Raw genomic sequence first — 25503 nt, 5'->3', positions numbered from 1 at the left:
TGTACGGTTTACAGATATTTTCTCTCATTTTGTAAGTTGTCTCTTCACTCTGTTGACGTTTTCCTTTGCCAGATAGAAGCTTTTCAGTGATGTAAACACATTTGTCTATTTTTGCTTTTGTCATCTGTGCTTTTCAACAGATATGTAGTTTTCAGTGTACAGGTCTTTCACCTCCTTGGTTAAATTTATTGCTAGGTATGTTTTTGGTAGCTATTATGGACAAAATTATTTTCATTGATTTCTTTTACAGATAGTTTGTTGTTAGTATGTAGAAATGCTACTTTTTTGTGTGATTTTGTATCCTACAACTTTACTGAATTTGTTTATTAGTTCTAACAGTTTTTCGGTGGAGTCTTTAGGATTTTCTATATGTAAGATCATGTCACCTGCATACAGCAACAATTTAACTTCTCCCTTTACAAGTTGGATGCCTTTTATTTCTTTCTCTTGTCTAACTGCTCTAGCTAGGACTTCTAGTACTATGTTGAACAGAAGTGGAGAGAGTGGGCATCCTTGTCTTGTTCCTGATTTTAGAGAAAAAAGCTTTTAATATTCCACTGTTGAGTATGACGTTAGCTATGGGTTTGTCATATATGGCCTTTATTTGTATTGTATTTTAACAACTAGAATTACTAGAAAAAACTAAATTAGATTGTTGTAAACAATGTGCCAACTGTAAACACAAAATAATGACTAATAAATTTTTCAACCCAAAGATATTACTGGTAATTGTTAGACTTTAGGGAAAAGTCTGTTAGGTGGTAAATGAATTAGAGTTAAACCTATGTTTTCTACCTACCTCCTCCCAGCTTCAATGATTGAATTATTATGTGTATGCCACTAAAGTTCTTTTTCCTAAGCGATTTAAAATTTTATCCCAATAGTCCTGCTTATACTAGTAACAAAATATTTTTTCCTGAAAATAGTACAAACTTAAAACTCAGTTCATATCAAATTATAATGAATCATTAATGATTAGATACAAGTTTATGAGGTTTTCTTAATATTATTTTGATAGTTTTCATTTTATAATGAGAAATTCAGAAATATTACCTTTTTTGAAACTAGATCTAATAAAATTTGAATATATAATAAAATTAGTAATTTGATAAAGAAAATTCATGGCTTTTGTAAATATGACAATACCTTTGTGAAGTCATAATTCAGTATTTTAAAATTCACCAAAATGGTTTATACTTTTGTACATGTCAATGTTAAGAAAGCAAAATAAGGGCAACCACCATATTTTGAACCCACTCTAGATACTACAAATTGAAATCTCACCTTGGCAAAACGTAGCACCAATTGCTTAAAATGGAATGTCTCTCAATGACAGCATGCTTGTTAGTATGAAAATCCTTTATAAGACTCGGGGAAATCTCAAACTCTTTTAGCTTTGAATGGAAATAAGATTTGTAAGTCCTCGATTTGGCAAAAAAGGAAACATTTTAAAAGAAACATATTTGTTACATGCACATAGTAGGTTATAAAGTGGTTTTAAAGACTTAAGTTACATTGAATCATGCATAATCACTTTACATAAGTAATCAAAGTTGCAGCTCACCCTGCTTCTCCTTTATACAATATAAAAAGCATTTCATGCTTTCCCTCTTACCATCCAAGCCCAAACTCTTATTTTGCAGTTATTTTAGCTGGTTTTCAGATTTTAAAAAAATTATGTTAATTTGCAGGGAGTTGAATCTCTTCCAAAGGAAGGTGTTCATATTTTAAAATAATAGCTTTTAACCTCAATTGTTTTTTTAAATGGAGGATGAGTAAGGGAATTATACTTCTATCCGGTCTTTTGGAGGAGAAAAGACAGAGCCAATGCTCCAATCTCCTTTTATACCCCTAACAGCCTCCTAGAATACTTTCTTCCCTGTTCTTCCAGTGTCCTCCGTATAGGGCATTTTGGCTTGTGTTTAACCTACAAGAGTTTGCCAATTACAGCTCTCTTACCCTGGAAAATCTCCCTGAGAGGCACTGTTCCAGTTAGCCAAAGATATAGAGAGACCTCAAGGAGGGTGAAAAAACAAAGTATTAATGGGTGAAAGGACACTGTATTAAGATTAGAGAGAATGATTCATAAACCCTTACCCCATTCCCCATTTTTTTCTTCTTTTTTTTTTTTTTTTTTTGAGACGGAGTCTCGCTTTGTCACCCAGGCTGGAGTGCAGTGGTGCCATCTCGGCTCACTGCAAGCTCCACCTCCCGGGTTCACGCCATTCTACTGCCTCAGCCTCCCGTGTAGCTGGGACTACAGGCGCCCACGACCACGCCCAGCTAATTTTTCTTTGTATTTTTAGTAGAGACGGGGTTTCACTGTGTTAGCCAGGATGGTCTCCATCTCCTGACCTTGTGATCCGCCCACCTTGGCCTCCCAAAGTGCTGGGATTACAGGCATGAGCCACCGCACCCAGCCAACCCTTACCCCATTTTTAACCAACCACCTAACATCTTTTGAGAAACAATGTTCTAACCTCCCCGCCTACTACTTTTCAAGGAAGTCCAACTAAACTAGACAACTTTTTATTGCCTGGACAACTCATTAGCATCTTAACAATACAGTTGCTTAAAGTATTGTCCCCACTCTGATTTCTCTGACTCCTACCAATAAGGTCCTGATGCCTGGATCTAGACCCATCTTCCCCATATCCAGTGACTGATCCTTCTCTGAGTTCCTGTGGCATTCAGTAAAACTAATGGAAATGGAGGAGCAGGGAAGAGCAGGAAAACATGAATGCAGGAAGAGGAAGATAGAATATGTTAGTTACATTGTGAGGTAAAAGAGCAAGGCCACACAGAATGAATAAGGACACATATTTTCCTGTGCACAAGAGATAAATCTTGCACTGTGATGTACTATGCTTAAGAGATCAGTTGCCTGAAATGTGTGATAAAAACATGTTAGAACAGGCATAGTTATGAATGTTAGAAAAGACTGGTTATAGAGGGAGGAATAAACTGAGAGAAAACAGAACTTAAAATTGAATTCAAAGAAGGTAGGTATCAGGTTCAAATGTTTAAAGTTTATGGGTTCTCTCACACACGTACTTATATAGCTTGAGTATATATCCTCTGGGTACTTTCTACAATATTCAGAGACTCAAGTCAATTGCCGCAGGGACCTCAATAAGTACCAGTACTTATTGTTTACACTAGTCTTTCTCAACACAGATTAAAGACTGGCAAACCACCCAACTGTTCACCATATACTCCAAGAGACTGCAAATGCTAACCCTTTGTATTTCCTTATTTAGCAAATATTTATAAAGTGCTCTTACATGATCAAAACCATATTGAAAAGCAGGTATTCAATAAATATTATTTTCTCCTTATAATGCCAATCTAAAGAATTTAGACTTAAGTTTCTCTAGGTAAAGTTGAAATACTAAAGATATTTAGGCTGGGGACCTTTGTTTTAGAAAGTGAACTCTGTTCACATTTTAAGGAAAAATTAGATGATAAACTTGGAGGAGAAAGGCTGGAGACAAGGACTATATGGAGACTGGTTTAACAATTCAAGTAAAAAAGGGGAGTCTGAATTAGAGCAACAGAAATGGAGGCAGAGAAGAGTCCATTTCAGAGACCAGGGTAGGCTATTAAAGACTCACTGGAAAGAGAAAGTGAGAAAGAGGAAAAGCCAAGCATGACTCTGAACTCTTTAGGTAGGTAAATTATTGACTGCTGATGCCACTAATGAAAAGAATAATTACACAGGAGGAACAGATTTGGGATTGGGGAAGGTGACAAATAAATAAAATCAGTTTTAGAAATAATTGAGTCTGACTGCGATTTGTACATTCATTTGAAAGTATCCAAGAGAGGACAGAAAAGTTACAACTATACAAGAATATTTGGGAGGTATGGTGTATAGGCTGAAGCCACTGAAATGGGTGAGCCTGCTAAGGAAAAGAGGGCTGAAAATGGAACCCTAAGAAACAGCAACATTTAAAATGATAAATGAAGATAAATGAATTCCAGGAGATTCTAGAAAAATCAGTTTCAGAGAAATCAAGAGAGGAGATTATTTCAAGAAGAAAAGGGTGAAAAATAGTACAAGTGTTTCAAAGATTTCATATATGATTCCCTCAGACATTTTCTTTTTCTCTTAATTCCTGAAGTAACACAGCTCCTATAACACTAATTTTGATACTCCATTACCAAACATTGTTTTTTAATTGTATTTTTATTTAACATATATTAGGTATCTATTTCTGTAAGGCTCTATGGGACATACAAATTTGAACCAAAAAACCTAAGGATAGGTGAAGGAAGCATGGTATTATAGAAAGAACAGAGTTGAAGGACAAACTCCAATCCTTACTACCTTTATGACCCAGAGCAACTTATTTAACTGCTTTGTGTCTTAATTTACTTACTTATAAAATAATAACAATAGCTATCATTTTTAAACCTTTACTGCCAGGTACTATGCTAGGCCCTTAATGTACTTTACCCCATAACCTCCTTACAACCCTAGAAGGGATATCATTATCTCCAATTTATAAGAAAAATGGAATTCTGCGAGATTAACTAACGTACCAAAGAGGCACTGCTAATAAGTGCAGATCTGAGAATTTTAATGTGATTCTAGGCCTACACTGAATTTTCTGGGTATGTGAATATTAACCAGTACTCAGTAAATGTTCCCTTCGTCTGGTAAGTTTTATGTGTGTGTGCTCTTCTTTCTTCTGACCTAGATAAAACATTCTAGGAGGAAAAGGTGTTTTCTATCAGCACTTGGCATATACACATAATAGTACCCAGTAAATATCCATCTATGAAATAAATAGAAATTTGTTTCAAGGCACTCATTTCCCAAATATTCCATATAATTAAATTTCAAGGCAAAGAGTTTAATATTACATAATGCTTTTCTGAAATAGATCCCTCATGTAACTATGGATTCAATTATAATCTCAACACACCAAACAGTAAAATTCCAACTTCTGCATATAAATTCCTTTAGAAACATTCAATTACTTCCAGGAAAGTATTATTTTAAAGTTTAGCACAGTCCAAAATTTGAGAAATGAGTAAATTACTGTTTCAATTACCTCTTAAATTTTTTGATCTCTATTTAAATTGTAAAGATAAGGGCTGAAATCCCATTTTTCATAATGAATTATAATAAACTGCTTTAAAATTGGTCTAAATAGGGTCAAAGGTCAGGATTTAGAAAATGACTCCAATCTCTAGCTCAGAGGAATTAAAAAAGAATTTAGAAACAAAAGTCACCTAGTTCAATAAATAAATTAGTCTTTCACTCTAGTCAACGCTCAACGCTCCATTCATTCCGTAAATCTTTCTTCTTTTTTTTTTTTTTTTGAGAAGGAGTCTCGCTCTGTCATCCAGGCTAGAGTGCAGTGGCTGGATCTCAGCTCACTGCAAGCTCCACCTCCCAGGTTTACGCCATTCTCCTGCCTCAGCCTCCCGAGTAGCTGGGACTACAGGCGCCTGCCACCTTGCCCAGCTAATTTATTTTTTTTTGTATTTTTTTGGTAGAGACAGGGTTTCACCATGTTCGCCAGGTTGGTCTCAATCTCCTGACCTTGTGATTCACCCGTCTCAGCCTCCCAAAGTGCTCCATAAATCTTTCTAAAGTGAGTGACAGGCACTAGAGTAGGCTCCTATGATAGAAAGATTAATAAGACACAGACCCTTCCCTCTAGGACTTCTCAGTTTAATGAGATATTTGCATAGATAATACGTGATAAACAAGACAGGGAGCACCAAGAGAGATGACTTAGGAGATGGGGAATTCTTCAAAGTGGTGATGTCTGAGATAAGCCTTGAAAGATGAGCAGAAGGAAGGGAATTATAGGCTTAGACAACTGTGTGATCAAAGACATGGAAGGATGAAAGACCATACTATCTTTGAGAAACAATTCATAGTTTGGCTACTTGGAGAGCAGTAATGGGAGATGAGGCTATAAGTAGGGTTGGTTTGGATCAGTTTGCTGAAGACCTTGCATATCATAGTAAACGGCTGAGATTTCATCTTATAGTCAATGGAGGCCATGGCAGATTTTTGATGAGGGGAATGAAAGCAAACAAAATAAACTGGAGGGAAGAGAAACAAGAAACATCCTCCTTCTCACCTCTTCACCCTTATTTCTCCCCTCCCCCCAACCTGACCAAATAACTATGAAAGAAAAAACCAGAATCCCAGAACCCCAAACTCGCTATACCAAAGGGAACATTAAGCTTGGTAACTGAATCACACAAAAACAAAAAACAAACAAAAAACCCCTGCCTTCCCTTTGTTCCCAGACAGCTTAGTTTCAGATTATGACTGTAAATGTAGATTTACTGAGTGAGAGAAATGCACAATTGACTTTTCCTCTACCCCTTTTCATGTGTTTAATGTAGATTCACTCAGCTGTAATCAAAGCCTCACAAGAATGTAACCATTTGCCTCATTGTCTACCCTCCTCCTCTTTTTTCCCCTTCCTCTTTCCCCTTCTGCGTGTTCTTTTCCCTTTAAACACTGAAGTCCTCAAAACCCTCTTTGGAAAAAGCATGGGGCACGGATCCTATTGTAACTTGTATTTCTTTTCCCTGGGCATGTCATCAACCTTGGCAAAACAAACCTGAGTCAGTTGAGATCTGCCTCAGTCACGTTTTCGTTAACATAACCAATGCCAGATTTTAATAAAAGGAAAATTAAATGCAATTATCTTTTAGGCTCCATGAGGAATAAAAATGAGTAACACAGGACCTAGAATCTCAAAAACATTACAATTTAGTGGGAACATAGGTATATATGAAACTAATTTTTGTAGCAGTCAGAATGTATAAGATGCCATATCAAAAGCTTAAGTAAAAGTGAGATTCAGAGAAGCTGATGAATAATCATAATTTAGAGAATCGATTTAATTTAACAAGTACGTGTTGAGTGTATAATGTTGAATAGAGGAGAGGCATGTGTTTGCCCCATTTTTGGTGTTTCCTTCCCTGCCCAGAAAGCTCTACTAACACATATTCCTGGAATCATTCTGCTCTGTCATTCATTCCTCCCTAGGGCATATGTATGGTGATATCTTAAACCATAGTTTCCATAATCCCCACATGTTGTGGGAGGGACCCAATGGGAGGTAATTTACTCATGGGGGCAGTTACCCTCATGCAGTTCTAGTGATAGTGAGTTCTCGCGAGATCTGATAGTTTTATAGAGGGCTTTTCCCCCTTTGCTCTGCACTTTTCTTTCCTGCCACCTTGTGAAGGAGGACATGCTTGCTTCCCCTTCCACCATGACTGTAAGTTTCCTGAGGCTTTCCCAGCCATGAGGAACTGTGAGTCAATTAAACTTCTTTCCTTTATAAATTATCTAGTCTCAGGTATTTCTTCAGAGCAGCGTGAGAATGGACTAATACAGATGGTAAAATTGGGATGAATAACCAGGCATGCTGGCTCGCCTCTTCCCCTTCCTCTTGGGAGCTGGCCTGCTGGCAGAGAGTCGTGTTCTGCATTCTCTGTCATATCAGAACCAGTGCCTGGTCTCCCAAGGGAGGCCTGTCATTTTTCCACTACTGCAATTAGTGGATGGGTATTACGTCTGCCTAATTCTAAGGTTCAGATAAGCCATGTCCTCCAAGAGCTGTTTTCCCTTTCCAGTAATGAACAGCATGACTATATATCCCAGTTCGTGCATGTTGGGCTAGTATCTCATCAGATTAGTGCCCCTTTCACTCTCAGAAGCATCCTATTTTGAGGATAAATTATAATCTCACCCTAGTAATAAAGGTGACATTCTGATCTCTATTTATGTTTTACTCCTCTGTCAATCTCTAAATTGGTTCAAACTGAGGTGGAGAATACAAAAGTATCATCTGTAGAAAATTCAAAGGTGAGTAAGCCACAATATTAGTCTTCATGATGCTTCTTATAAGAAAATCAGAGGTATAAAAATAGAAATAAGTATGTGAGTATAAACTACAATTTGACTCTGTGTCCCTTCCAAAACTCATTTTGGAATTTAATCCCCAATGTGGCAGTATTGAGACATGGAGCCTTTTTTTTTTTTTCTCTAAGACGGAGTCTTGCTCTTCTCTAGCCCAGGCTGGAGTGCAATGGTGCGAGCTCAGCTCACTGCTACCTCTGCCTCCTGGGTCCCGGTTCAAGCAACTCTCCTGCCCCAGCCTCCTGAGTAGCTGGGATTACAGGAATGCACCACCATGCCCAGCTAATTTTTGTATTTTTAGTAGAGACAGGGTTACACCATGTTGGCCAGGCTAGTCTTATACTCCTAACCTCATGATCCGCTCACCTCGGCCTCCAAAAGTGCTGGGATTACAGGCATGAGCCACTGTGCCCCGCCAATGTGGAGTCTTTAACAGGTGATTGGGTGATGAGGGCTTTGCCCTCATGAATGGATTAATCCATTCATGGATTAGTGGATTAGAAGGTTAATGAATTAATGGTTTATCACGGGAGTAGGACTCACGACTTTATAAAAGGAAGAGAGACTTCAGTTTCCATACCCAGCCCTCTTGCTACGTGATGCCTTGCGCCACCTCAGGACTCAGCAGAGAGTCCCCAACAGCAAGAAGGTCCTCACCGGACATGGCCTCTATAACTTTAATAAATAAATTCATTTTCTTTACAAATTACACAATTTCAGGTATTCTAAGTGACAGAAAACAAAGTATGGTACAGGAAAGTATGAGGGTTTAAATGAGGGTGGGAGATCACACAGGGTTTGGAACCTTGGGAAGGTTCCTCGTCAGTCCAAGATATACATGCCATGTTACCCATTCCAGTTATTTATATGCAGGTCATCTTCCCTACTGGCTTACATGATTCTCCAAGGCAGAAAAGTGGATCCTATTCATCTTGGACTTATCCATTGTCCTTTGTTACTTATCCACATAAGAGGTAATCAAATAATTAAATGGAAATAAATGAATGGAGGAGTAGCATTTGAGTTGGCCCTTAAATGATGAGAAGGACATGTATAGCCAATCAGAGGGCTATTCTAAGCAAAGGAAGCATCATTTGTCCTATGCCTGGGGTTTCTCAACCTCCACACTATTGACACTTTGGGCTGGATAATTCTGTGGGTGGGGATAAGATGACTGTCCTGTGCAGGGGAGGATATTCATTAGCATCCCTTTTCTGGCCTCTACCCACTAGACGTCAGTAGCAACACCATCCTACCTCCATTGTGATAACCAAAATTGTCTCTAGACATTGCCAAATGTCTCATAAGAAGCCAATCATTCATTTCCCTGCCCTCAACCACTTCCATTGAGAACTACTCGCCTAGAGGAAACACAATAACATTGAGTGACACTAGTGTATAAGATGATTCTATACTAGGTGCTGTGGAAATCCACAAAATAAAAGACATATCCTTCTACTAAGAAGACAGAATGTGTTATGTGTAAAAAATAGATGCAAAAAAATGCTACCAGAATATCAAGGGCAGGGGAATTAATATTAAATTTAATACGAGCTGCAATTGTGCTTTTTACATTTGGAAGCGAAGGAAGAGGCAAGAAGTGGGTGATAAGACAGGATAGCTTGTGGAGAGTCTCGGATAGCATCTTAACAAAGTTTTTGAACAAAGGAATAATGTGAAGACCTGTGTTAAATGAACAGAATAATATTTTCTTTGGGGAAGCAGATTTAGAACAATATAAATATATCAAGCATTTAATAATACAGATTTTGATAATAAAAAGCTTTCTACCACCCTTCATGTTAAAAATTAAAACCTAATTACATGTTAGTAACAATAATAAACATAAAAAGTATATAGTAAATATAATAAAGTATAGAAATCACAATATGTGGTACCTCAGGTGGTGGCAGTCTGATTGTGCAAGCTTCTATACTTAGACAAACTTGAGTTTCTGTTACATTGATGTTTAATACTGAAAATAAAATATTTAACTGTGAACTATTTGGAATTATTACTCTACTATTAAATGAAGTATTTTAGTAACAAAGGAAACTAACTTATTCAAGTCAAAAACAAGAACAGATTTTTTTTCCACACATGGTAAAAATTCAAATAATAACCGCTTAATATTTGACAGTTTACAGATGAGACATCTAAAAGAGGACAAAGGTATGAAATAGCATGAATATGTGTGTGGGGTGCAGGTCACAGGCAAGGTTACAATAAGAAAAATGAAACACCCCACAGTTAAGAGAAAAATCCAACAAATACCTTACACAAATCTGATATATATTATATATATATGGAGATTGTGCTATTCTGTAATCTAAAGAAGTATCACACCATGTTTCTGACTTGAGTAGTCTTTTACTAACAAATATCCTCAAATATACTGGCAGATATATTCCAGATCTCCTAGAGCCTTGAAGTCCTAGAGTCTTGAAGTCTTTACCTTTCTTTTTCATAAAGAAAACTACTTCTGAAATGTAAGGATAGTGGGGACTTTGGGAAGGGTTAGTACATGAAAAAAGCATGAGGGGGATTCTGAGGTGCTCTTAATGTTGTTTCTTGATCTGAGAACTGGTTACAAGAATGTTTAGTTTGTTAAAATTCAATGAGATAGACACTTAAAATTTGTCATAGTGTATTACATTTCAATAAAAGTAAAAGAAAAAAAATCCTAACACAGGAGTAAGGAATTTTCCTCTCCTAAACTGTTATTTTTAATCCCTACAGCTGTAGTGTCATGACAGTGTTTGGAGATGAAACTAGATGTAGGTAATGAACCTATTAACCCAGAAGTCGGGCACACTGACTGACACTACACAAATTAAACATAAAACTAGTTCAAGGAGAGCAAACAGGCTTTAGCTGGAAAGTCAAACCAGATCTAATAGCTGTAGATTACAGGTCAGGATTTTAAGGCTATGCCCAAATGATGTGAAAAGCTACCATGATTGATTAATAATGTCTACGGTGGTGACTCAAGATTCTCATCTATCTGCTATCTCTGGACTACTGTTTAAAGTGTCTATCTGAAACACAACCATGCAAATCAATGAAAGAACTGGATTAGGCCATCTAGTAAACTGTATACTTTAGATCATCTGTGTCTCTTTTTACAATTCTTTAAGGAGAAAAAGAATCCTATTCTTATAAGAAATAAAGCTTTGACTTACATCAGTACTAAAGAATTTTTGATGATATGATTCTGGAAACTACACATTATAAATGCCTACAGAATTAAACTCCTTCACAGTCATGATTTTCTTTAAGTAGAGAAATTAAAAATATAGCTTTTTCCAATTAAGATGAATTTTTCTCATACAGTCTAGAATGTACATTTTGAACAAGAAGTGATTTCCCAGGTGAAATTCTGATTACAATAATATCTAATTAAGGTCTTATACAACCTGATTAATCAATAATTATACAACCCAATGATCTATGTTATAAGTTTTTTTTTTTTTTTTTTTTTTTTTTTTGGAAATAGGGTCTTGCTCTGTCACCCAGGCTACAGTGCAGTGGTACAATCATGGCTCACTGCAGCCTCAACCTTCTGTGCTCAACTGGCCCTCCACTTCAGCCTCCCAAGTAGCTGGGGCTACAGGCGTGGTGCCTGGCTAATAATTTTGTAGAGTTAGGGTCTCACCATGTTGCCCAGGCTGGTCTTGAACTTGTGGGCTCAAACAATCTACCTACCTTGGCCTCCCAAAGTGTTGGAATTACAGGCATGAGCCACCGTGCCCAGCATATGATACTGTTTTCTTTAGCAACTGTGAATTATATCATCTATTGACTTATGCATTTATACTTACCAACAGCACTTTGTTTTCCCATCTGAGAAAGAAAATCTCTTCCTTAAAAAATTCACAGAATATGCCATATTATTACAACTCATAATCATGTTTGATATTTATAACTATGCTTGATGTGAAATTAACAAAGCTAAAGAAAATACTTTAAAATTCAGTTGTTATATAAAGTAATATCTGATGACAGCTGAAAAAACATAATCATTCAAAAGGTATCTCTTCAATTAAAAGGATGGAAATACCAATTTTTCCCCCAAATATCTATTTCCTGCTATGAAATATTTAGAAAACAGTCAGACTTCAAGAAAAATTCGGGATAGCTTCCCAGTTTTAACAGTATTGTGTTCATTTTATCATACTGCTTTGTAACTTACATTTATTCCTAAGTATCAAGTATTATATAGTAATTTTTTTAAAGAAACATCAGGCCTCTGTATATAATCCCAAAGTAAAGAAATGATATTTATGTTGTTGTGGGCTTGCTTGAGATTGCCTAGTTGGGTCAGTTTTAAGAATTATTTGCTAAAAATTATATATCTTAAAATTAAGAACAGATGCACATTGATATGGTTTGGCTGCATCCCCACCTGAATCTCAAATTGTAGTTTCCATAATTCCCACATGTTGTGGGAAGGATATGGTGGGAGACGACTGAATCATGGGGGTGGGGCTTTCCTGTGCTGTTTTCGTGATAGCGAATAAGTCTCATGAGAGCTGATGGTTTTATAAAGGGGATTTCCCATGAGCACGCTCTCTTGCTTGCTGCCAAGTAATACATCCCTTTGCTTTTCCTTTGTCTTCCACCATGATTGTGTGAGGCCTCTCCAGCCATGTAGAACTGTGAATCCACTAAACCTTTCCCTTATAAATTATCCAGTCACCAGTATGTCTTTATTAGCAGCATGAGAACAGACTAATACACACATAACAGAAATAATCTAGTTCAGAAAGCCCTAAAGACTAAAAAGATAAAGTTACCTTGTATCAAGAGATGGCCAGTTCTATTCCAGGCTGGAGCAAGTCTAGCCGTGAATGAATATGAAAGGCAGTTCTGAAGAATTACAGGAATTACTCTTTGTGGAGCCTCCATCTAAATATATTAAATGGCAAAATATGGACAAATTTAGAGCAATTGCTGTGTATGTATATACTAATAGGAAACGACTGCCCATTTAGATCACCACCCAACAAACTGGGGTATTCTAGGTAAAAATTATAGCCATTGCTAGAGCTAATCTTGTCTGGTTCTAAAGTTAAAGAAGTATTCAAATATATTCACTTCAAAACCGCTACTATTGTCATGCTATCATGGCCAAATACTACCTGCTTACCCTGGCCAATTAGTCTAAATCTTGAGAATTCTATGCTAAAAACCTTGATCTTTACTTTGTATTCTGCTCCACAAAGAGAAATCCAAATGAGGACAAACTTGTAATAGTTCTCATTATTGTTCACTCTGTTCCTGGACCAAACTGAGGGTCGAGCTGCTATTTCCTGTGGCCCAATAACGAGATGCAAACGAACTGGGGAGGAAGAGAGTTTTTATTTTCTGCAACTGGTTACAGGGAGAAGGCCTGGAAATTATTGCCAGACCACCTCAAAATTACAAAGTTTTCCAGAGCTTATATACCTTCTAAGCTGTATGTCTATGTATAAGTGTGCAATTATCTAAAGACATAAGTGATTAACTTCTTTTAATCTATAACTAAGGTCTGAGTCCTGAAGACCTTCTTCTGGAGCCTCAGTAAGTTTACTTAATCTAAATGGGTCTAGGTACTGGGGTGATTACCCTTACCTTGTCTCCTGCTAAATAAAGGTTTGGGGAGTTCCTTTAGACCCCAATAAACTTGTTTGTGGAGGCCTAGGGAGTTTCTCTAGCCTCACAATAAAACTTGTTTAATCCTAACAGGGTCCTGTTAAGAATTCCTTCGTTATCTTGTCATGCTTCAAGGCCCAGGAAAAGCCTAGGCAAAACTCTTGGTGGGTGCTTTGTTACATTTCAGCCTTTGTATAAGGGCATAGGCTCAATTAGCTTTTAATGTTTAACCTTGCTACTCAGTCAGTGCTGGAACAGTTGTAATGGAGGCCTGAGTTAGTGAGACCTTGCCTGCCACAACTGTAGAAAACAATACATACTTGCATGGGCACACATGCAACCAAGAGAGTATCTCTACTTGTATAATACAACATTAATTTTAAAAATTAAGATTTTTCACTTATAATTAAGACCAATAGGTAATAGGAACCAGATTTATCCTCCCACTTGAAATGCCTAAAACACCAGGCAAGCTATATGAAATAACAGTTCACAAGATATCAGACATCAGGCAACAAAGAACAGTGATCCCCAAAAGATGGGAAATGAACAAGATAAGCCCTAGGATTTCCCCAGCTTCTTGATGATAGAGGGTTTCTAGGCTGCAGTACAGAGCAGGGGAACCTAGGAAGAGGCCAGTAGTCTCGCTGAATTAAGGAGACAGAGCTGAAAGTCTAGGAAGCTAGAGGTTTCAGTGCAAAGTATGGGAGAGGAAAGAGCTGCACAGAAATCAAACTCTGGAGGTCAACAGAGAGTCAGCTGAGTATGGATTAGCACAGACATGTGAGGAAGCTACCCAAGGCTGGAGAAAGAGCCAAGGCTGTTTGATATATAAACATCCTTGAAAATACAGTCCAGAAAAAATTGCTGGCTTTGCCCCTGTGAAAAAGGACATGCAGAAGCATGAGAAAGTCGAGGAAAATTGTCTCCCGATATTATCCTCTCTAAGTTTTGTACCATTTTGATTTCTGATGAATGTTTCCAGGACATAACTGAATAATCTGTTGGCAGAGGATGGAACCAAATTTCTTCAGTTTGTCTCATACAGAATTTAATTAAGGCTACTATCATTAGGACTCCATAATGCTGACCTCAAACATGGCCCCAGGGGCCCAGACCCAAACAGTTGAATAAACCCCATAAACCACCAGGGTCTTCCTTAGAGAGCTAGGTGGATTTCTCTCTTAATTTCTGTATTGACTTTCTCTATGGCCCAAGGAATTAATCCAGATACAGCAAAATCTATCAGCACAGACTCAGCCTTGGCACGCAAGGAGGAAGTATGGGGCAATTCTGTCATTCATAACCATCCTGGTTGGTGACCTGGATGCCTTGCAGTGCAAAGATGGTGTGAGTCATCACTTCAGCTAAAGTCAGGGACAAATTCTCTACCACCTTTTCTATGTGAGTGACTCCCATCGCAGGGAAAACTGCTTTCAGGATGTGCATGAACAATGGATTGTTATCTCTCTAAGAAACTCCTCCAAAATAACCAAGGGCAGCCTCGTTTTGGAGAGTTTGCAGCAATTGTCTAAGGGCTACAAACAGAACTTCAAGGAGAAACAGATGAATTCATAATTACAGGTAAAGACTTCAATACTACTCTCTTAATAACTGATACAAGTGAACAGAACATAAGTGAGAATATAGCAGACTTAAAAACACTATCAACCAATGTGACCCAATAAACATTTATAGAATACTTGATAACACATTTATAGGATACTCATTCTTCTCAAATGGACAAGGAACATTTACTAAGATAGACTATATTCTGGGGCATAAAATAACCTCAATTAATTTAAAAAGATTCAAGTTATAAAGAACGTATTCTCTAACAACAACTACACTGGAAATCAATAGCAAAAAGATCCCTGGAAAATCCTCAAATATTTGGAACCTATATAACACATTTCCAAATAACCCATAGATCAAAAAAGAAATCAAACAGGAATTATAACGTATTTTTTAACTGAAGAAAATCAAAATAAAACGTGTTTAGGAAGAAATGTATAGCACGAACGTGTTTAGAAGAAATGTCTCTATATTACAAAACAAAGAAATTCTCAAATCAATGACCTTAGCTTCCACATTAAGAAATTAGAAAAATAAGACCTATAAGATTACCAAGGGCAGAGACTTTATCTGGTTCACAGCTTTATCCCCAGTATCAAGTACAGTGCTTGACATGTTACAGATGTTCAATAAGTATCTGCTGATTATGATTATGTGAAAAGTATTCATATAAAGAAAAACTGAGCATAACCATAACAGCTCAATGAGGGTAGAAAAACAAGTGATACTGGAAGAAAGCTTGTGAATAATAAAGAATTCAGGGTTGGAAAGTCTAGTGAAGGTAACAAAAATTTAGTTTATAGGAATGAAAACTGAGATAAATGGAAAAAGGATAAGAGTGTAAACAGAAAAATGTTAAACATTTTGGAGATGTGACACCTTGTACTGATAAAGTCATAGGTGTGAATTAACAAGGTGGAAGAAAAATAAAGTACAAAGCATTTTTATTATTGTATAAGGACTATGGGTGATATTTTCTTAATTTTTCATTCTTTCTTATAAAGTACACGAAAAATGATGATGCTTAGTATAAATAATGTTTTATTAAATCAATACAGTAAGTCCTCATTTAATGTCATTGATAAGTTCTTACAAACCATGACTTTAAGCTAAACGACATATAACAAAACCAATTTTGTTATATTGGTTTTGGCTATTGCTAAAACTATAGGCTAACTGATACAATTAAAAGTTCCTATGGCATAGTTCTGGTCACAAAAAATCACTAAGCTTTTAAATAAAGACCAAAAACACTTGTAATATTAACATTGAAATAAATGTAAGCTATACATACATTTAAGAAAGATTAATAAAAACAAGTAAGAATTATTCACCCAATTTTTGGTGAATCAGTGAATGACAGTGGTAGTAGTGGTGGTGGGTAAAATCAAAGAATAAATGTTTGCAAAGTGAAAATTTTAAGGAGCACCTCCTACTACCACACAGTTCAAAACAATCACAAATATGACAGGCTCCCTGAGTGCTTTCGTACCACATCATTTACTGTAGTGCATCTGTATGATTATTGTATACTTTATGAACATTTATTTTATAATAATTTGTATTCATGTATCAATTTATTCATTCATTTTCCAACTAGCTTATTCTAGTTCAGGGTGGTGGGTGGCCAGAGCCTATCCTGGTAGCTCCAGGTGCAAGGTGCCCTGGACAGGACTCCATTCCATTGCAGGGCAAACACACACATACCCACCCTTACTCAGCCTGGGACACTTTATACATGCCAATTCCCTTAATGTGTGCATATCTGGGATGTGGGAGGAACCCGGAGTATAAAAAGAAAACCCACTCAGACAAGGGAAGAAGGTGCAAACCACACAGACAGTGGCCTTGACTGGGAACTGAATTATTTTCCTTTCTTATTAACGTTATATTGAAACAATGTTGAACAAAATTATTTTATTCAAGGATCTGCTATACTAAAATGTTACCTATTCTTAGGCCTTAATAAATAATAGAATTTGGTAGAGATTGCTTAAAGACCCAAGTCCTAGTTCTAGGTGAATGACATACTGTAAATCTGGTTCTCATAGCTAGTTTGTAAATGGCCTTTCAAGAAAACCAGAATCCTTAGATGACCAAAGACTTGTCTCAGGAAAGAGATGTAAACATATTCTTTCCTCATTGCTCTTGAATAATACTGTTTGCCCACAGATTGTAACTGATGGCCAGAACCAACTTTCAGGTCATTCAAAGATTTCTCAGGGAACTGGAAAGTGTTACTGAAATTTTACTTGCCTAGGACCTAAAGGCAACATCTCATTTTAAAGATGACTAGAAACCTCATTATCCCAAACTCTACTAGACTTAGGAACAGAGGCCAGCAGTAACAGCTGAATGGGCTTCTGGGATAACCAATGACAGTGTCTCAGAGTTACATGCAGAGGCATGAAGAGAGCTCTAGTCAAGGCTCCATGACTCAATTTACTGAGACACAGAGGGGTCTCAGTAAATGAATACTAACCACTGTATCATCTTTCTCTTTGTGAAGATCCAGAAGCTCATCACCATGTAGAATACAATCCATAATGTTTTATTTCTCTACATATTAGCTATATAATATGGGCAATAATCTCATCTCTCTGGATTTATCTGTGAAAATGATGAGATTCACTTATTTGAAGATGTATATGGCAAAAAAGATTATGCCACATTAAATGCCTGAAATAAAGCATCCAACAAAAAAGCCTCTTCTCCTCTTTCTACACTAAATGTGCACATAATAACTGTCAGGAAAAATGTGTTGGGTTCTTTCATATGTATAACAATAATCTGTGAGAAAGATACTCCAGTTTTTGTTTGTTGACAAAAGGAGTGAAACATATAATCACTATAAACAACATATGGTATTAATATCATTTTTTAACACTTACCTTAGCTCCATATTTTTCAACATAGGCATTAAGTTTTCTTGCTTTATAAAATGGTATCTGTAACAAAAATCCACATTTATAAAAAGGACTTAACATAAATATATAATTAAATAATGCAATAAAGAAAGATTTTAAGCATTATTCTGTAGAGGGCAAAGAATCAGGCCATCATCCAATTAGCATTTGTGCCTTGGAGAAGAAGTGATGATCATTCTCTCCCTGAATTGGAATCTGTGGGCACATTTTCTTTCTTTCTTTTTTTTTTTTTTTTGAGACAGAGTCTTGCTCTGTCGCCCAGGCTGGAGTGCAGTGGCCGGATCTCAGCTCACTGCAAGCTCCGCCTCCTGGGTTCACGCCATTCTCCTGCCTCAGCCTCCCGAGTAGCTGGGACTACAGGCGCCCGCCACCTCGCCCGGCTATGTGGGCACATTTTCAAAGTGAGGAAAGCCTTTCTAGGAGTGACATGACCCCAGTATCCATATAAAGGAAATGGCCAATAAATTTTGTATAATAAATATTTAACACGTTTCTTAATATATAATTCTTAGGCATGAATAAGGAAAATAGTCATAAATGGAAGATCATGTTCAAAGGCCTAAGTGCTCCAACTCATTAATAAAAGGAATATAAATTAAAGGAAAATATTATTTGTAACCCAACAGACTGACAACTATTTAAAGGCGTGAATATCTACAGTGTTCGTGAGGGTATGGAAAAACAGGTTTTCTTCCAGACTATTTGTTAACATACAATCCAGCAAAAAGCTTTTCAGACAGCAATTTAGCAGTATCTATATTGTAGTTTAAAGTGCATTACAATCTATCTCTAAAAATGTAACCGACAAACTATCAGACAAAAGTGATACAATTTCAATGATGCTTTCTGAAACACTGTAACAGCACAGACTCAGATGTGCACTGGAAAGTATTAAGTAAATTACTATACATCCATACAATGAAGTATTTCACAGCCTTAAAAATGAGGAAGATACGCGTACTGACATGGAAAGATATCCAGGAAAGGCTGTTAAAGGGGAAATGAATGGCAAGTTTCAAAATAGTATGTATGCAATCCCATTTTCTACTTTTAAACATCAACTTTTTTTTTTTTTTTTTCACGGAATACCTTTGTAAGAAAGCAATACATTTTTTAAAAAACAGATAGCTACTTTCCTCTTATCACCCTTGCTTAAATTCACATACTTGAATTTACTAGTACTGTAAAATAATGTCCTTGTTCCATAAAGATGTTTAGGTAGAAAAAGATACGAATAAGATATTAATTTACTTGTTCACCAACAGCTTGCCTTTTAAAAAAACTTTATTAAGAATAAGAAAATATGGCTGGGCACGGTGGCTCAAGCCTGTAATCTAAGCACTTTGAGAGGTCGAGGTAGGAGGATTGCTTAAGCTCAGGAGTTCGAGACCAGCCTGGGAAACATGGGGAAACCCTCTCTCTACACAAAAGACAAAAAATTAGCTGTGCATGTTGGCATGCACCTGTAGTCCCAGCTACTCAAGAGGCTGATGGAGGAGGATTGCTTGAGTCTGGGAGGTGGAAGTAGCAGTGAGTTGAGATGGAGCCACTGCACTCCAGCCTGGTCAAGAGAGCCATACCCTGTCTCAAAAAAAGGAAGGAAAGGAGGGAGGGAGGAAGGGAGGAAGGGAGGAAGGGAGGGAAAATACGAGATGGACATATAACCAAGACCTAGGAGAAAAATAAAAGAACTAAACTTTGAATAAAATATGATAAAATGTATCAAGCCCGTGCTATCTTAAAAATTATACTGTAGCATGTTTTATTCATTAATAGTCTTTATCTTAGCATTTATAATGAGAAAAATAAATGTTAAATTAGAACCACAAAAATGGATTTTACACATCAGGCATTTCAATATTAGTTTGTTAATAATCCAATTAACCTATAACACATTGTGATTAATCAATTAATCCTCATAAACATCTTAACTTTAGCTAGAATACATAAATTATTATTTATCAATATTGTTCTCAACTAGTAATAACATTTCAAAAATATTAAAATACTAACCGCCATCACCACCCAAATTTGGTTTAATATTCCAGACACAGGCGATGCAAGAATATCTTGATGCAAAAACAGCAATTGCCTGTGGAGATGAAATATATTACAAAGTGGACTTGCTCACTGATATGATTTGGTTCTGTGTCCCCACCCAAATCTCACGTTGAATTATAATCCCCAGTGTTGGCAGAGGGACCTAGTGGGAAGTGATTGGATCGTGGGGGTGGATTTCCCCACTGCTGTTCTTGTGATAGTTCTCATTAGATCTTGTTTAAAAGTGTGGAGCACTTCCTCCCCGCACCACTCTCTCTTGTTGCCATTAGAAGAAGGTGCTTGCTTCCCCTTCACCATTCTGACATGATTGTAAGTTTCCTGAGGCCTCCAATCATGCTTCCTGTTAAGCTTGTGGAACTGTGAGTCAATTAAACCTCTTTTCTTCATAAATTATCCAGTCTTAGGTAATTCTTTACAGCAGTGTGAAAACAGAGTAATACACTCACTGTCTGTTCTTACCTTATTGGAACATTTTAAACATTTGCTTAGCTAAAATGTTAAGTTTCTCCTAGCCAACAATTGTGTTAGAGACTTTCTCTCCTCACACTTAGCATAGCACCTTGAACAGTGTAGGTGTAGGTACTCAGGCAATATTTGAATTAAGAGAATTAGGAAGTTTTAGATACTAATACTAACATGAGAACTTGTCCCTGCATCTGAATTTCCTAACCTCTTTCATCTGTGAACCTAAATTCATCTTTTAGAACTCAAGTTTTGTCCTAAATACTTGAAGAAATCTACACACAGTGAAGAATCTGTCTCTTTTAACTCCTATTTCTTCCATTTTTCCTTTAAAAAAAAAAAAGGTGGTGGGCAGGGGGCACCAGAGGCAAGAGTCTAAGGATTCACCTGTCAGTGAAGTTACCAACCACTTAAACATTTAGAGCTACTGACTAAATCCTTTTCCTTCAGAAAGGAAATTCTTCCCAAACCAGAAAGAACTAGGTAGTGGTTTCAACAGCCAAATGAACTTAAAACAAACATCATCAGAATCAAATTACCATTAATAATTTCATTTCAAGGTTCAAGATAGGAAAAATACAAAAAGAATACAACTGGAAATCTGAAAACCTTCAACATTAGTAATCATCAAAGAAACAAATTAAAATAACCATTAGGATGTATATAGGGTTACCTTGAAAACCAACATAGGCAACATAGAAAACCAACAATCTGTTTCTGGTGGCTTCATATTTGTTGGAACCCAGGTGTATCAGGTACTTGCCTTGGCAAGGTCTGCCATTATCTGACACAGCCAAATGCTAATAGAGAGAGCTCTGCAATCTCTATTCAAGACTCTCTGTTAAACCAGGGTGAGTTAAGATAACCCCACTCTGTGGGCATGGCTACCTTCAATTTGAGGGCAAACAGAAGAAAAACCTCACTTTAGGTTTTCTACCTATTTTAGTATTTCCAAAAGGAGTCGCAGATTAAGTCCTTAACAGGTATCAAATTATACTTTAGCAGGAAGGGTACAGGCTCCCTAATGCCTTTGGGTGGGAAAATATGCAAAAGAGAGAAGAAAAACTTTGTAAATAAGAGGAAAATGAAGGACACCCCAAAAGTGGCTTCCTTATTTCTTGCCTCTGGGTATCTTCTAGTTGTTTGTTCTTCTCTAAGCAATTCATTTAAATACAGAATCTTCTCATGTATTCTATGACTCTTCCTTTGAGTGCCTCAAACAATTTAAAGGAGGGTCCTCAGTAATCATGGAATTATACTTTAGGTTTCCTCTAAGCTGTTTTTCTTTTCTTTTCTTCTACTTTTTTTTTTTTTTTTTTGAGATGGTGTCTCGCTCTGTTGCTCAGGCTAAAGTGCAGTGGCACGGTCTTGGCTCACGGCAACCTCTGCTTCCCGGGTTCAAGCGATTCAACTGCCTCAGCCTCCTAAGTAGCTGGGATTACAGGTGCCTGCCACCACGCCCAGCTAATTTTTTTTTATTTTTAGTAGAGATGGGGTTTCACCATGTTGGCCAGGCTAGTCTCGAACTCCTGACCTCGTGATCTGCCCACCTCAGCCTCCCAAAATGCTGGGATTACAGGCGTGAGCCACCATGCCTGGCCCTCTTAAGCTGTTTTTCAATGACTATGTGGGATCAGATATTTTGACACAGATCCTAGAGAAATACTTCTCAGTGTCTCATACTGACTTGAGAATTAAGAAACTACTAATCTAAGATGTTTATAGGATCTCTAAGGGCCCCGCCTACTAGAAATACCTACTGGAAAACAGTAGGTATTCCATAAATATTGATTAATTAGGACCTCTACATTTCTGGGAGCCTGAATTTAATTCATGAATGTCTGTGGAGATTTTAAACTTTTAAAAAGCACATAAGATGTCACAAATATAAAAACTCAACAGTGACATAATTATATTGCAAGTATTTTAAGTCCCTGCTTAAATGTAAACCAATATACCTGGTCAGAACAAAAGACTTCCTTTATTTTAAAATTATAAACACAAATTGAGTGAATGAGTATTTTGCTTTATAGAAAATTCCTCTAAAACAGCTTTTATAGGTCTTAAAGTTTAAAAGTCTTAGTTTTAAGATGTATTTTTTACCTGCACATCTTCATTTGTATAGTCCTTATCTCAGTATCTGCCACCTTATTACTCAGTATTATTCTGACAGCACAGAGTTTGTTTAAATCTGGAAGTGTGATGAAGAACAGAGACTGCTGCCTAGAATCATTCATACTTTCTGACTGAGCGTCTCAGCAATCAGGCCTTTAAAAATAAATAGCAAAAAAAGGTAGTAAATTATCTTACCAATAGAGTTCCAATACCAAGTCAGCACACAATATTTTATATTGTTTTAGAATAGGATCATACAAACAAGTTAGTTTGCAAACTTTCAGCAGTTAAGTATCACTGCCATTTACCTTTAAGGTCTTCTAATGATTTTCTATGATTTTTGGTACAAGTTTTACTAAGATATAGTTCACATAACATAAAATTCACCCATTTAATGCATACAATTCAGTTTTTTACTGTATTCAGAGTTGTACAATCATCAGTGCAATAAATTTTAGAATATTTTAATCACTCCCTTTTCTATAACGATAATTATTTTTTAAAAGTCAAAATGTATAGCAAAGTATTTTGTTGTTTCAGATTTTTCTGTAAAGCACTTCAAGGTTGAGGAATATGTTGTCATTGTACACGAAAGAAAATGTTTACTGAAGTCTCTAAATTATTACCTAGTTTTTGTTTCCACTAATTATCCAGCTTTCAAATTCTATTGGAGGCACAGTTTACAGTTGATAATTCACAAGGTATACCTTTGAAGTCTACATTATGTTTTACTACAGAAACAAAAACTAGAATATAAAAGTAAAGCAACCTAGTGAAGCATCAGTACTCTAACATGCACAAATACACTGGGGAAAAGTAAGCTGGACTCTAGTACTTTCAGCTATTCAACATCAACATGTTTTTTCTTTTTAAGAAAGAATAACATACTGGCCCGGGAATGTGCAGTGTGACCAGCCTTCTGATCACAATACTGAAATGAGTTTGTGGTGTCATCTGAGGAATGCTGGCAATGCCCTTTGGCTCCAACACATCTGTCTCACTCTAGCATCACAGTGTTTGAAATTCTCATCACTAGAGAACCACTTGGTTCTTTTAAAAATAGAAGTAGTCTTACAAAGGTTAACACAAATTCACAGGAGGTGTTGATGAATTAAGATGATTCCTGGTATCATTAACAATAAAAATATTCCCTTTCTGATTTGACCTTTTGAAAAGTTAAAAAGAAAAAAAGTACAAAGTTCCAAGGTAAACACTGCTGACTTCACAATTTTAATTCTCTTCACCCGAGGTTTTTAAGTAGAGAGCATCAATAATGATCAGGTAAAATATATGGCAAAAGGCTGATTACAGCTTAGGCCCAGGACAAATACATGTTTTTAAAAAAATAGGTCAAAGACATGGGCGAAAGTTTGTGATCTGTTACTTTCATTTCTAATGCACATTTCCCACTAAAATTAGTTTCTTTTTTTTTTCTTTTTGAGACCGAGTTTCGCTTGGTCGCCTAGGCTGGAGTGCAGTGGCACGATCTAGGCTCATTGCAACCTCCGCCTCCCAGGTTCAAGCGATTCTTGTGCTTCAGCCTCCCAAGTAGCTGGGATTACAGATGTGTGCCACCATGCCCAGCTAATTTTTGTATTTTAGTAGAAATGGGATTTTGCCATGTTGGCCAGGCTGGTCTCAAACTCCTGGGCTCAAGCGATCCACCCACCTCCGCCTCCCAAAGGGCTAGGATTACAGGCAGGAGCCACTGCGCCCGGCCTAAAATTACTTTCTCTCTCATTTTTCCTCTAAATTACAGTAGGGTGTAAATTCCAGGTCACCAAAAAAATTCCTGGGTGCAAGTCCTCCCGTTCTGCCAATCTTCAAATACTCATGGATTGCAACACTGTATGTAAACAAGAGTGATCTGTTCAAGGATAAGCATGAATTTATTAGAATTATTACTATTTTTTAATTTTGGGAGTTCCTAGTTGGCAAAACTTGCAGATTCAAAAGGAATGTTGTTTTCTTTGACTAGGCTGTAGAAGAACTATATCGTGAAGCTCAAAACGTAGGCCAAGCCTTATGATGATCTACGGATGTGCCATTAACATCCCGTCCAGGGAGTCGCTCCACTACGTTTCTGTCCCAGGATTTCATCTTTGTCCCCAATCCCCAGCAGGGCAAGGAGCCAGCGCCAGGAGCACGCGACAGGAACCTGCACAACTCTACACACGTGAGGACTCGGAGAACCCCAAAGGACCAAAGCCCTGGGGGCGCCCAGCTCGTGCAGTGCCGTGCGCGAAGCCTGGGGACCGCGGTCCCATCGGGAGCTCCACTGGCCTCTGGCTACGAGGGGCCCTTCCTAAAAATCAGTCTGGGGCGCGGGGTTCAGGGCGGCCCCAGACCCGGCTTCCCGCTGCCCCAGGCGAGCGCCCACCCCTCATCCGGCCTGGCTTCTGTGTCCGCAGTAATGGCCGCGAGTGGAAACCAATCTAAGGTCTTTGTTTGGCTGAATCCATTTCAAAAGGTTTTTCTATCCATTTCCAATATAATAAAATGCCCGAAAAACGGGGACTCATGGGTCTTTGCAGATGAACACAATTTTTTTTTTTCTGATCCAAACCAGCGTCCTCAGGGCGCCGGCACCGGGATCCTGCCCTCAGAGCGGCCCTGACCTGCTCCTCCGCAACCGTGGGGAAGAGAATCGGGAAAACGGTCTTACAAACTGGAAAAGCAACGCTTCCAACGCCCGCGGCCTCCTGCACTGCAGATATGCCGGCTTTCTCCTCAGCGGGAGGAAGGGCGGGCGGGCGGCAGGGCCTCCAGCGGCCTCCCTCGCTTCCGCTCTGCCTCCTTCAAGCAGCTGCCCCCCAGGCCTGG

At 37.5% G+C, this 25503-nt stretch overlaps 1 protein-coding gene across 3 annotated transcripts in view; it reads right to left on the bottom strand.

Moving 5' to 3' along the window:
- Positions 1 to 22828, bottom strand: part of C19H18orf63 (chromosome 19 C18orf63 homolog) — a 39708-nt gene extending 16880 nt beyond the window's left edge. For all 3 annotated transcript variants that reach the window (XM_017951847.3, XM_021930220.2, XM_017951849.3), the window contains exons 1-7: positions 22669 to 22828; positions 20056 to 20134; positions 18007 to 18063; positions 12703 to 12814; positions 11728 to 11769; positions 9805 to 9881; positions 1285 to 1394 (exon numbers count right to left, since the gene is read on the bottom strand). In XM_017951847.3, the coding sequence (XP_017807336.1) occupies positions 1285 to 1394; positions 9805 to 9881; positions 11728 to 11769; positions 12703 to 12814; positions 18007 to 18063; positions 20056 to 20134; positions 22669 to 22802 (611 nt within the window). In that variant the 5' untranslated portion in view covers positions 22803 to 22828. The remainder of the gene's footprint in view (positions 1 to 1284; positions 1395 to 9804; positions 9882 to 11727; positions 11770 to 12702; positions 12815 to 18006; positions 18064 to 20055; positions 20135 to 22668) is intronic.
- Between the last annotated feature and the right edge of the window lie 2675 nt (positions 22829 to 25503).

The sequence above is a fragment of the Papio anubis genome, chromosome 19, assembly GCF_008728515.1.
Source record: "Papio anubis isolate 15944 chromosome 19, Panubis1.0, whole genome shotgun sequence".
NCBI classification, from domain to species: domain Eukaryota; kingdom Metazoa; phylum Chordata; class Mammalia; order Primates; family Cercopithecidae; genus Papio; species Papio anubis.
The sequence above is the reverse complement of the archived record's forward strand: the minus strand, read 5'-3'. Positions and strand labels throughout refer to the sequence as shown.